A 12235-nucleotide genomic window follows, 5' to 3' on the forward strand; every position below is an offset into this window, starting at 1 on the left:
TCATTGTAGTTTTGATTTGCATTTTTCTAATAATTAGCGATGTTGAGCATCTTTTCATGTACCTTTTGGCCAGCTGTATGTCTTCTTTGGAGAAATGTCTATTTAGGTCTTCGGCCCATTTTTGGATTGGGTTGTTTGTTTTTGATATTGAGCTATTGACTTACTCATGTTGAAAGGTCCAGCACATCCTGTTTTCCCAACGGTGTTCCCCTATTGAATTGCTTTTTCAAAATTTCTTTTATTTTATTGTAAAGATTTTGCCCGTTAATTTCTGTGTATTTTTATCTGTGGTTTCAGGACTTGAAATTCAAAGATGTGGCCATTTACTTCACTCAAAAGGAGTGGGAGTGCTTGCACTCTGCTCAAAAGGATTTGTACCGAGATGTGATGTTGGAGAATTATAATACTCTGATCTCACTGGGTAAGTTTACCTGCCCTCCAGAATTCAGAATTGGCCTTCTGGAATTTTTGTGTTTATTGTTATAAATTTCTTGTGAGTGCCTCCCAAGTGCTTGACTGAATTAATGATTCTTGCTTACCAAAGAACGCTTTTTGTGCCTTGTGAAGTTAGAAATTGGCTGCTCCATCAGACTTTATCTTCTTCATCCTTTCCTCTGACCCTTAATTTACTTACTCCTCTTTCCTGATAATCATGGACTGATTTTAATTTTGGGACACTCACAACATAACTTGGTCCTTTTTTTCTTTCTTGAACAGGATTTTCTGATTCTAAGCCAGATGTGATCTCCTTATTGGAGCAGGGGAAGGAACCTTGGATGGTTAACAGCAACGAGACAAAAGAATGGTGCCCAGGTGAGTAATGGTTACTCATATGGGAAAGACCATGGCAGGTGGTCACCCACCTGGCCTGTGAGAAGGCAGGCAGCACTTCTGAGATGTTGGTAGGAAAGCTCCCTGAAAAGCCTGAGATCTGGAGAAGAAAGTAAGGATGTTTCGGCATGAGCCCCCAAATTTTCATTCCACTTACCACTTTCATGCTACCCTTGCTCTTATTCCTTCTGATTTCAGGAAGGAAGTGCCTTCCTCTTCCCCACGAGACAACCATTTACCCTGCACTTTGGGTCCAGTTTTGTTCTGACTTAAAAGTAGCTCTTTTGAGATATAATTGGCATATCATAGAATTCATTCATTTAAAGATACAGTTCAGTGGCTTTTAGTATATTCAGAGTTTTGCAACCATGACAACAATCTAATTTTAAAACATTTTCCTTTACCCCAAAATGAAATCCCATACCCATTAGTGGTCACTCCCCACACCCAGCCCTACGCAACGACTAATCTGCTTTCTGTCTATAGAGCTGGCCGTTCTAGACATTTCATATTAATGAAATGCACAGTACGTAGTCTTTGTGACTGGCTTCTTACAATTAGCAGAATGTTTGTTTTCAAGGTTCATACATGCTGTAGAATATACTACTACTTTATTTCTTTATATTGCCAAATAGTATTCCATGTTGTGACTATAGCACATTTTGTTTATCCATTCATCAAATGATGGACATTTGGATGGTTTTCCACTTTTAGGCTACTATGAATAATGCTTCACTTTTCCTAGTTTGTCAAATGTGTTTATCATGAAAGGGTTTTAGAATACTTTTGTTAACTGCTTTTTCTACATATATTGAGATATGTGGTCTGTATCCTTTGTTCTATTAATATGGTATATTGCATTGATGCATTTTTGGGTATTAAACCAACTTTGCATTGCCCAGGTAAATCACACTTGGTCATGATGTATTACCCTTTCTATTTGTTGGTGGATTTAGTTTGGTTTTATTTGTTGAGGATTTTTCTGTCTATATTAAGTAAGGGATATTGATCTATAGTTTTCTTGTGATGCCTTTTTCTGGTTTTGATATCAGGGTAGTAGTGGCCTGAGAATTCATTGGAAAGTATTCCCTCCTCTTCTGTTTTTTTTTGAAGTGTTTGTGAGGCATTTGTATTTGAAGTGTTTGTGAACGATTTGTTTTAAGTTTTCTTTAAGTGTTTAGTAGAATTCAGCAGTGAAGCCATCTGGTCCTGGGTTTTTCTTTGTGGGAAGATTTTTTTTATTATTTTTTATTTTATTTATTTTTTTGGCTGTGTTGGGTCTTCGTTGCTGTGCGCAGGCCCCCTCTAGTTGTGGCCAGCAGGGGCCACCCCTCTCTGGGGTGTGCTGTCTTCTCCCTGCGGTGGCCTCTCCCGTTGCGGAGCATGGGCTCTAGGCGCACGGGCTGGGAAGATTTTTAAATTACTGTTCAATCTCTTTGTAGGCCTATTCATATGTTCTCTTTCCTCTTGAGTTAGTTTTGGTAGTTGTCTTTCTAGGAATTTGTCCATTTCATCTAAGTGATCTAATTTGTTGCGTATAGTTGTTCATAGTATTCCCTAGAAATTCTTTTAATTTCTGTAATGTTGGTAGTAATATCCCCACTTTCATTCCTGATATTATTATGAATCTTCTTTTTTCCTTGGTCATTCTAGCTAAAGTTTGTCAGTTTGTTGTTTTCAAAGAACCAACTTATAGTTATGTTGATTTTCTCTATTTTTTTTCTATTTTATTTGTCTTCTCTCTTTATTTCCTTCCTTCTGGTATCTTTGGGTTTAGTTTGCTCTTTTTTTTCTAGTTCCTTAGGTGTATAAGTTAGATTATGGATTTGAGATCTTTTGTGGTTTTAATATAGGCAATTTAAGCAGTACATTTCCCTTTAAGACCTGTTTTAACCATATCCCATGAGTTTTGGTATGTTGAGTTTTCATTTCATTCATACTGAAAAGTATTTTCTAATTTCTCTTGTAATTTCTTCTTTGTTTCATTGGTTTTTTAAGAGTATGTTGTTTTCTGTTTCCTTGTTGATCTGGCAAGTCGACCTATCTATTATTGAAAATAGAGCATTAAAGTCTTCAGTTTGTTGAATTGCCACTTTTTCCCTTTAATTCTGTAGGTTTTTGCTTCCATGTATTTTCGGGCTCTATTATTAGGTGCATATATACTTATAACTGATACATAATTTCCTGATGGATTGATCTTCTTATCATTATATAGTAATTATAAAATTATAAAATTGTCATTATAAAATGGTCAATTATAAAATTTCCTTTGTCTCTAGTTATAATTTTTGTCTTAAAGTCTGTTTTGTCTGATAATAGTAGTAATTGAAGCTCACTTTTTTAATTGAAGTATAGTTGATTTACAATGTTGTGTTAATTTCTACTGTACAGCAGAGTGATTCAGTTATACAAATATATACATATTCTTTTTCATATTCTTTCCATTATGGTTTATCACAGGATGTTGAATATAGTTCCCTGTGCTGTACAATAGGACCTTGTTGTTTATCCATTCTCTGTATAATAAGTTTGCATCTGCTAATCCCAAACTCCCAATCCATCCCTTCCCACACCCACCCCCTTTGGCAGCCACAAGTCTGTTCTCTATGTCTGTGAGTCTGTTTCATATATAAGTTCATTTGTGTCATATTTTAGATTCCACATATAAGTGATACATATGATATATGTCTTTCTCTTTCTGACTTACTTCATTTAGTATGATAATCTAGGCCCATCCATGTTGCTGCAACAACATGGATGGACATTATTTCATTCTTTTTTTATGGCTGAGTAGTAGTCCATTGTATATGTACCACATCTTCTTTACCCATTCCTCTGTCAATGGACATTTAGGTTGCTTCCATGTCTTGGCTATTGTAAATAGTGCTGCAGTGAACATTGGGGTGCATGTATCTTTTCAAAGTATTGTTTTCTCCAGATGTATGCCCAGGAGATGATGGCCTTTTTGATGATGGCCATTCTGACCAGGATGAGGTGGTACCTCATTGTAGTTTTGATTTGCATTTCTCTAATAATTAACAGTGTTGAACATCTTTTCATGTACTTGTTGGCCATCTGTATGATCTATTTAGGTCTTCTGCCTATTTTTTGATTAGGCTGTTATTGAGTAGGATTACATAGATTTTTATTGTTGTGTAAAACTGTCAGTATTCTAGGACACTGGTGTAGGCACATGAACAGATTTGCTCTAATGGCACAGGCTTGCTTCTGTGTTAACTGCCATATGCATCAGAAGTGATGTAGGGAGAGCATTTTGAAGCTGGGCAGGAATCAGGGGCAGGAAGACACCTCTATCACCTGTTAAATAATTAGAAGCATGGAGTGATAAGTGAATCTCAAGTCACTCTCCTAATCTCATTATCTTTAGCTTATTTCTCTTTATTTCCATTTAAATACGCTTAATCTACTGATTCGTTTATTTAACATTAATTAAACTGTATGCTGGGGTTGGTTATATCACGGAGCATACAATAAGTATTATGTTAGTTCTAGGCCACTTAGGGAGAAATTATACCAGTAGATAAACTGATGAACAAATATGTAATTCCAGAACTGAGAAAAAGATCGAGGGCAAAGAACAGGATACATGACAGAAAATTAAGATATTTAGAATGAGAGAAACTGGCCATGGAGAGATCCTGGAACACAAAACATTCATGGAATATGAAACATTTCCTGAAAGGGTCTAAGATGAGAAAGTAATTGGCATGATATGGGAGTCAAATGGATGCCAGTATAGTGAGCTCATGGTGAGTCAAGGTGAGAGCACCTCAAAATGAAGGTGAATAGGGAAGCAGGGACCAGATACTATAGAATTTTGCAGGTCTGGTAGGGAATTTTGTATTTTTTTTGAAGTGCACTGGGAAAGGCACTGTATTTAAACATTGAGTGCCACACTTTGAGTTGCCTCAATCAGTGAGGGCGATTAAAAAAAAAAAAAAAGAATGGCCGTTCATTCACCAAACAGTCATTGAGTATTTACTCTGTATAGGTACAGTGAAGGGTGAGCAGACAATACAGAAATAAACAAGTTAAAATATAATCTGTTGAGTTTAGAGGTGAAGTATACTAATGTCTGCAAGATGGATTGATGGATGGAGGGGTAGATAGATGTGTGAAAACGCAAATAGAGCCAAATGTTTATTGTAGAATCTAGCTAGTGGGAATATGGGGGTTCCCTGTCTGATTCTTTTCATTTTTCTTTATGTTTGAAAGTTTTCATAATAATGTTGGAGAAATAGATTAAATGACATGTGTACTGCAGAAAAATGCAGTAAGTAGAGGGATGAGCGTCCTGTTTTGTAAAGTGTGGTCTCTTGAGGAATCCCCAGGTGGCCCAGTGGTTAGGACTCGGTGCTTTCATTGCCAGGGCCCAGGTTCAATCCCTGGTTGGGGAACTGAGATGCATGGCCAAAAAAAAAAAAATATAGTGGTCTCTTAAGTCAGCGTTTGCATAGAGGTCAGAATGAAGTAATTGAGTGAGTCGTATTGATATCTAAGGGAAGATATTTGCAGGCAGAGATTCTGAACGAGAGGTGTGCTTGGCAAGTTTGACCATCCAGTTGGTCAGGGAGCTGGAACAGAGTCAGCTGAGGGGAGGAGATAGCCAGTGAGGTTAGAATGAGGTAGTGCAGGACAAGTTCAGGGAAGGCCCTGTAGATCACAGGAGGATTTTGACTTTTACTCTGCATGAGAGGGAAATACAGTGGAGAATTTTGAGCAGAAGAATGGCATGATCTAGCTTATTTTAAGAAGAACAGTACAGCCACTGTGTTGGGTGTGGAATATAAGGAGGAAGTAGGGAGATACTCCAGGATAGTGTTTTGTTAATCTTGATGAGAGATGGCTTTGGACAACATGATCACCACTAGAGATACTAGTAGAAGTAGTCAAAACCTGGATATATTTGAGGCTAGAGATGAGAGGATTTGCTGTTAGATAATGTCCTACTCCTTTAGATTCTCATTTAGTTGGTTGGGTCCTAGACATTATATTTTTAACAGGTTCCCCAGCTGATTCTGATTCTTACCAGAGGCAAAGAATCACCTCCTTCACAAGCTCCCCTCATTTTCTCTGTTCTTATTCCCCCCAACCCTTTTTTCAAGTTGCAATGCAGTGTTAAGAGTTTACATTATTCACTATTTTTAGTTTGTCATTTCTACCTTAGAACTTTCCTTTCTCCTGCAACATGAAAATACCCACTATTTTCTTTGTTATCTTACAGATTGGGAGTCTAGAAGAGAAACCAAGATGCTAAAGGAGGACAGTTATGAAGTTCAGTCATTTCAACCAGAGATAACAAAAAGACTTACAAACTCTACCCTTGAGTATACTAGGGTCAGAAGTAACAGAGAAATCAGATGCCACTTGGAGAGGCTACAGGAAGGACATTTCAGACAAGCCACAATAACCTCTGAAAAAAGATCCACTTCCATTCAGCGCACAGATCGTAGAACACCTCAGACAACTCATACTGGAGCAAAATCCTGTGAATCCAAGGAACGTAAGACTTTCAGGTACCAATCACACCATAGTCAACATGAAGGAAGTCATAATAAGGAAAAAGAATCTAAATGTGGAGAATGTGGGAAAGCCTTTAATAGTAGGTCAGACTTGATTAAGCATCAGAGAATTCATGAAAGCAAAAAAAGTGATGAAAATAAGAAATGTGCCTTTATTCGTGACGCTCAGATTACTAAATCTCAGAGCATTAATACTGCCGAGAAACCTCATAAATGTAAGGAGTGTGGGAAGGCCTTTCATTCTAACTCACAACTTAGTAAACATCAAAGGATTCATATAGATGAGAAACCCTATAAGTGTACAGAGTGTGGAAAGCCATTTCCATCTACCTCACAACTTAATTTACATCAGAGAATTCATACTGATGAGAAATACTATGAATGTAAGGAGTGTGGGAAAGCCTTTACCCGTCCCTCACACCTTATTCGACATCAGAGAATCCATACTGGTGAGAAACCCTATAAGTGTAAGGAATGTGGGAAAGCTTTTCGTTATGACACACAACTTAGTCTTCATCAGATAATTCATACTGGTGAAAGACGCTATGAATGTAAGGAATGTGGGAAGGTCTATAGTTGTGCCTCACAACTGAATCTACATCAAAGAATTCATACTGGTGAGAAACCTCATAAATGTAAGGAATGTGGGAAAGCTTTTATCTCTGATTCACATCTTGTCCGACATCAGAGTGTTCATACTGGTGAGAAACCATATAAATGTAAGCAATGTGGGAAGTCTTTTCGTCGTGGCTCAGAACTTACCAGACATCAGAGAGCTCACACGGGTGAGAAACCTTATAAATGTCAGGAATGTGAAATGGCCTTTACTTGTAGCACAGAACTTATCCGACATCAAAAAGTTCACACTGGTGAGAGACCCCATAAATGTAAGGAATGTGGGAAGGCTTTTATTCGAAGGTCAGAACTTACTCATCACAAGAGGAGTCATAGTGGTGAAAAACCCTATGAGTGTAAAGAATGTGGGAAGGCCTTTGGTCGTGGCTCAGAACTTAGTCGACACCAGAAGATTCATACTGGTGAGAAACCCTATGAATGTAAGGAATGTGGGAAAGCCTTTATTCGTGGCTCACACCTTAGTCAACATCAAAGAATTCATACAGGACAGAGGAGTGAATGAAGGCATGTGGGAAGCTTGGAATTTAATTGACACCTGGAAATTCATACTAGTAAAACACAAACAAAACCCCCTCTAATTGTAAGGAATATGGGAAAGCATTTAAGGTTAACAACTTAATATCAGAGTTCATACTGCAGATGTGAGGGAGTCCAGAATTTGATATTTGTTACTGATTTAAAACCTTATAAATTTTATGAATTGAGAGGGGTGTATTTGTGTTTCAGAATTTATTAGACATCAATCAATTGGTGAAAAAGTGAAAAACTCCATGAATATAAAGAAAGTGGAAAGGCTTATTAGGAAAGCAGTGTTAGAGACATTAATCATTCTAACTTTTCTCAACATCAAGGGTCAATTAGCCCTTATGGGAAATCAGAAGTCATAATATAAATATTTATATGGAGCACCAATTTGCTTTAGCTAACTAATTATTCATCTGATAATTCATACTAGAGGAAGGCTACATTGTTAAAAATGCAGCAGATTCTTCCATTCCATTCAACTCTTGTTAAATGTTTGCAAGCTCTGAACTGAATCAGAGTGGGAAAGGATTTAACCAATATTTAGTGTTTACTTGGCTTCACCATTATTACTCATTTCTTATAGGGCTAATGACTTAACCAAATTCTCTCATTTATCAATTAGTAATATTAGAACCATATTTCTTAGTAGCATTGTGTACATTGTATCCCTTAGAATAGTGTCTGGTTCATATTGAAAGTGTCTTAAATAAGAGGGGCTTTATTCTTTTTTTTTTTTTTGTGGTACGTGGACCTCTCACTGTTGTGGCCTCTCCCGTTGCGGAGCACAGGTTCCAGACGCGCAGGCTCAGCAGCCATGGCTCACGGGCGCAGCCGCTCTGTGGCATGTGGGATCTTCCCAGACCAGGGCACGAACCCGTGTCCCCTGCATTGGCAGGTGGACTCTCAACCACTGCGCCACCAGGGAAGCCCTAGAGGGGCTTTATTCTTAATTGTGTTTTCCTAATTGTGTATTAGAGAGCATATGAGAGGAAGGCCTTATGTGTGCAGTGCCTATATGAAGATCTTACATCATCTTTCTTCATGGAATGTTAGATATTTCCTTCTGGAGAAAAATTTTAAAACAAGCTTTTCATAGGTTGCCCTTTTCCCCATTAGGGGGTTCATAACGTAAAGAACCCCAGTAGAATAAAAGTGGGGTGCTGTGAGGTCAGAGGGAAGACTTAGATAATTTTTTTTAAGACCTTCTAAAAAACAAGAGACATATGCCATGATCTCTGGCCTCTCTTTTAGTGAATTAGAAAATAAAGCCTCAGCCAAAATCCACTTCTCCACAAGGAAATTTAAGATACTTGTATAAATAATTTTCACATTAAAAAGGAAATCAAGGCAGGGCTTCCCTCATGGCTCAGTGGTTAAGAATCCACCTGCCAATGCAAGGGACATGGGTTCCTGCTCTGCTCTGGGAAGATCCCACAAACCGCTGAGCAACTAAGTCCGTGCTCCACAACTACTGAGCCTGCGCTCTAGAGCCCGCGAGCCACAAATACTGAGCCCGAGAGCGCCTAGAGCCCATGCTCTTCAACAAGAGAAGCCACCCAATGAGAAGCCCAGGCACTGCAATGAAGAGTAGCCCCCGCTCACCGCTTAGCCCACGCACAGCAACAAAGACCCAACGCAGCCAAAAATAAAAATAAATAATTTTTTTTTTTTAGAAAAGGAAATCAAAGCAAATTATCATTAGGCAGATTGTCATTCAAATGAATGACAAAGAGACAACTTCATGTTAAAATTTGTAGGATGCAACCAAAGCTTTACTGAGGGAATTTAACTTCTTTCAGTATGTGTAGAAAACAGGGAAAATTCAAAGCAGGGCTTCATTCTCACTTCCTTATACTTAGTGCACTGCCTATTCCTGGTAGGTTCCCATTAAACATCTGTTGATCAGAGGAATGAGAGAGTGACTGAATAAGCATCCAACTCTACTATGTTGAGGTGCTCTAACAAAATAAGTGCAAAGCCCCAAAAAACACCTTAAACTTTTTGAAGTGAAAAAGATTGCACCCTAGAAAGAAAAAACTCAAGCATCATAAGCGAGAAAGGATATGTAACTACAGAAATGAAGGAGATGAAGAAATAAGCCAATATTGTTTGGCTGACACTGCTGGTTGCCTGTCCATTGGTATTAACCATTCTCCCTTTGCCAGGATTGCCTGCTGCCCACCTAAGTCTAAATGCCAGATGCTTGCCCTCCTAATTGCTTTGCAGCTGGGCATGTGTGTAACAGTCCCGGCCATAGAAGATCTAAGCAAAAAGTCTGCAGGTGAGCTTCAGTTAAATATTGTTTACTAACAAAATAGGAGGAAATGGTCTTCCTATATACAGGATGCATGTCTCTGTGTCTGTGTGATACCTGGAATTATGGCCATTTTACAACCAGGGGAGGCGAGAAACTGAGATTGGCACAGGAATAACTTGTGTCTTTGACATTATTGAGATGATGAAACAATTCAGAACTGCCCTGTGCCCGGATGGGTGTGAACTAAGAAATTCTGTGCCTATATGTTATAAGTTTATATTCAACTTTATATATCCGAGTCCTAGAAAAAAATATTTTCCTATACATACACGTTTATTCCACTTTAGTAACATGAGAAAATGTTTATATTCAGCTTTTTATAGTGTATGTGAAATTACAGAAAAAGCATTATTTTCTTAAACGTATATGTGTGTATATATATACAACTTTGATTTGTTAAGATGTAGGAAATGTCTGTTTGCATTTAGCGTCTCACAGTATATGTTTATATGCAGTTTTTTTTAGTATGTCTGAAATCCAGGAAAAGTAGTAGTTTCCTGAATGTAGTAAGAACCAAGAAAAAACTAATTAAAGAGTTACACCATATAATTCCTCTAGTACTAGAGTAGATAAAATCTAAGTCTTTAAGATATAAAGAGTATCAGCTATGAGGCTAACACAACCCCTATACCAAATTTGGAAAAGGACAGCATCCAGCTCAAATCAGCTATAAAAATAATCCATTGTACTCAATGGTATATGAGTATTCCAATTAAAATAGCAAGTCAAATCTAGCAGCCTATTAAAAGAAAACAGAGGGGTTGTTTTGTCTAGAATAAAATGGTTCATGACCTGATCTGTCAGATTGTAGAAAATGTGATGTATAAATGTAGTGTTTGCACGTTGAAAACTAGACACTAAAACAACTTATCCACTGAAAGTAGTAAACTGTTAGCAGCATATGCATATTCAACTGCTGTGAGGTCACTGCATTGCCCTCTTAATCACACCTCATGGGGTGTAATCAGTCACAGCATTTGGAATAATCACCATCCAGTGTATTCCACCTTTGCCCCACACTTTAGAAAAATATTACATACTAAGTTTAATGTAAACATGTATTATGTGACAGATTAAATCGGTCATAGCTAAATATCAATCAACCCATTGGAGGACAATTTATAACAAAAATTTGAGCATTTTTTTTAAAGAGGGAAATGATTACTAAATTTTATCTATACTTTCTCTACAATTTCTAACTTTTTGAGTTATAATAAATGTTATAGTTATAATGAATGTCAAGAAATGATTCTCTGTAGACTGGAGGTTGCCAAGGGGGAGGGGGTTGGGAGAGGGTTGGATTGGAAGTTCGGGATTAGCAGATGCAAACTGGTATATATAGAATGGATAACAACAAGGTCCTACTGTATAGCACAGGGAACTATATTCAATATCCTGTGATAAACCATAATGGAAAAGAATATGAAAAAATATATGTATAACTGAGTCACTTTACAGCATTAATTAACACAACATTGTAATTGAACTATACTTCAATAAATTTTAAAAAGAAATGATTGATTCTGATTTTTTGCCCATGTATACATATTTCTATTTTCAAGATTTGAGAGTTCTAGTCCAAATTTATGTAACATGTTTTGCCAAAAATGAGATATACTGCAAAGGTTTAAACAACACAGAAAAAAGAGCTATCTGTACCTATTTTCTGAAGTGCCAACATCAAAAGCCTTTCATCCTTTTCTCCATACCCTCTCACACCCACATTGGAGCTTTATTTTCGTAATGGGGGTTATGGCTGGGAGTGGTGTAGTTTGACTGGGATTGTGCTGACACATTGAAGTATATAGCCTCCTTTTCTCACTTGATAACATACCAGTGGACTTCCTTCCAATCAAAACCTACAGATGTAACTAGTTAGCTTTAAATGATTACATAGAAAAAGCACATTAAAAAATGCCCAACATCGCTAATTATTAGAGAAATGCAAATCAAAACCACAAGTACCATCTCACACCATTCAGAATGGCCGTCATCAGAAAGTCTACAAACAGTGCTGGAGAGGGTGTGGAGAAAAGGGAACCCTCCTACGCTGTTGGTGGGAATGTAAATTGGTACAACCATAGTGGAGAACAGTATGGAGGCTCCTTAAAAAACTAAAAATTGGGGCTTCCCTGGTGGCGCAGTGGTTGAGAGTCCACCTGCCGATGCAGGGGACATGGGTTCGTGCCCCAGTCCGGGAGGATCCCACATGCCGCGGAGCGGCTGGGCCCGTGAGCCATGGCCGCTGGGCCTGCGCGTCCGGAGCCTGTGCTCTGCAAGGGGAGAGGCCACAGCAGTGAGAGCCCCGCGTACCGCAAAAACAAACAAAAAAACACACCTAAAAATAGAACTACCATATGATCCATCAAGCCCACTCCTGGGC

At 38.0% G+C, this 12235-nt stretch overlaps 1 protein-coding gene across 1 annotated transcript in view; it reads left to right on the forward strand.

Moving 5' to 3' along the window:
* LOC137215513 (zinc finger protein 850-like) overlaps positions 1-11366 on the forward strand; it is a 101493-nt gene extending 90127 nt beyond the window's left edge. The window contains exons 12-14 of the mRNA XM_067720796.1: positions 298-421; positions 718-813; positions 6077-11366. Coding sequence (XP_067576897.1) covers positions 298-421; positions 718-813; positions 6077-7512 — 1656 coding nt within the window. The 3' untranslated portion in view covers positions 7513-11366. The remainder of the gene's footprint in view (positions 1-297; positions 422-717; positions 814-6076) is intronic.
* The last annotated feature ends 869 nt before the right edge of the window (positions 11367-12235 follow it).

Source organism: Pseudorca crassidens, chromosome 20 (genome assembly GCF_039906515.1).
Source record: "Pseudorca crassidens isolate mPseCra1 chromosome 20, mPseCra1.hap1, whole genome shotgun sequence".
Taxonomy (NCBI): Eukaryota; Metazoa; Chordata; class Mammalia; order Artiodactyla; family Delphinidae; genus Pseudorca; species Pseudorca crassidens.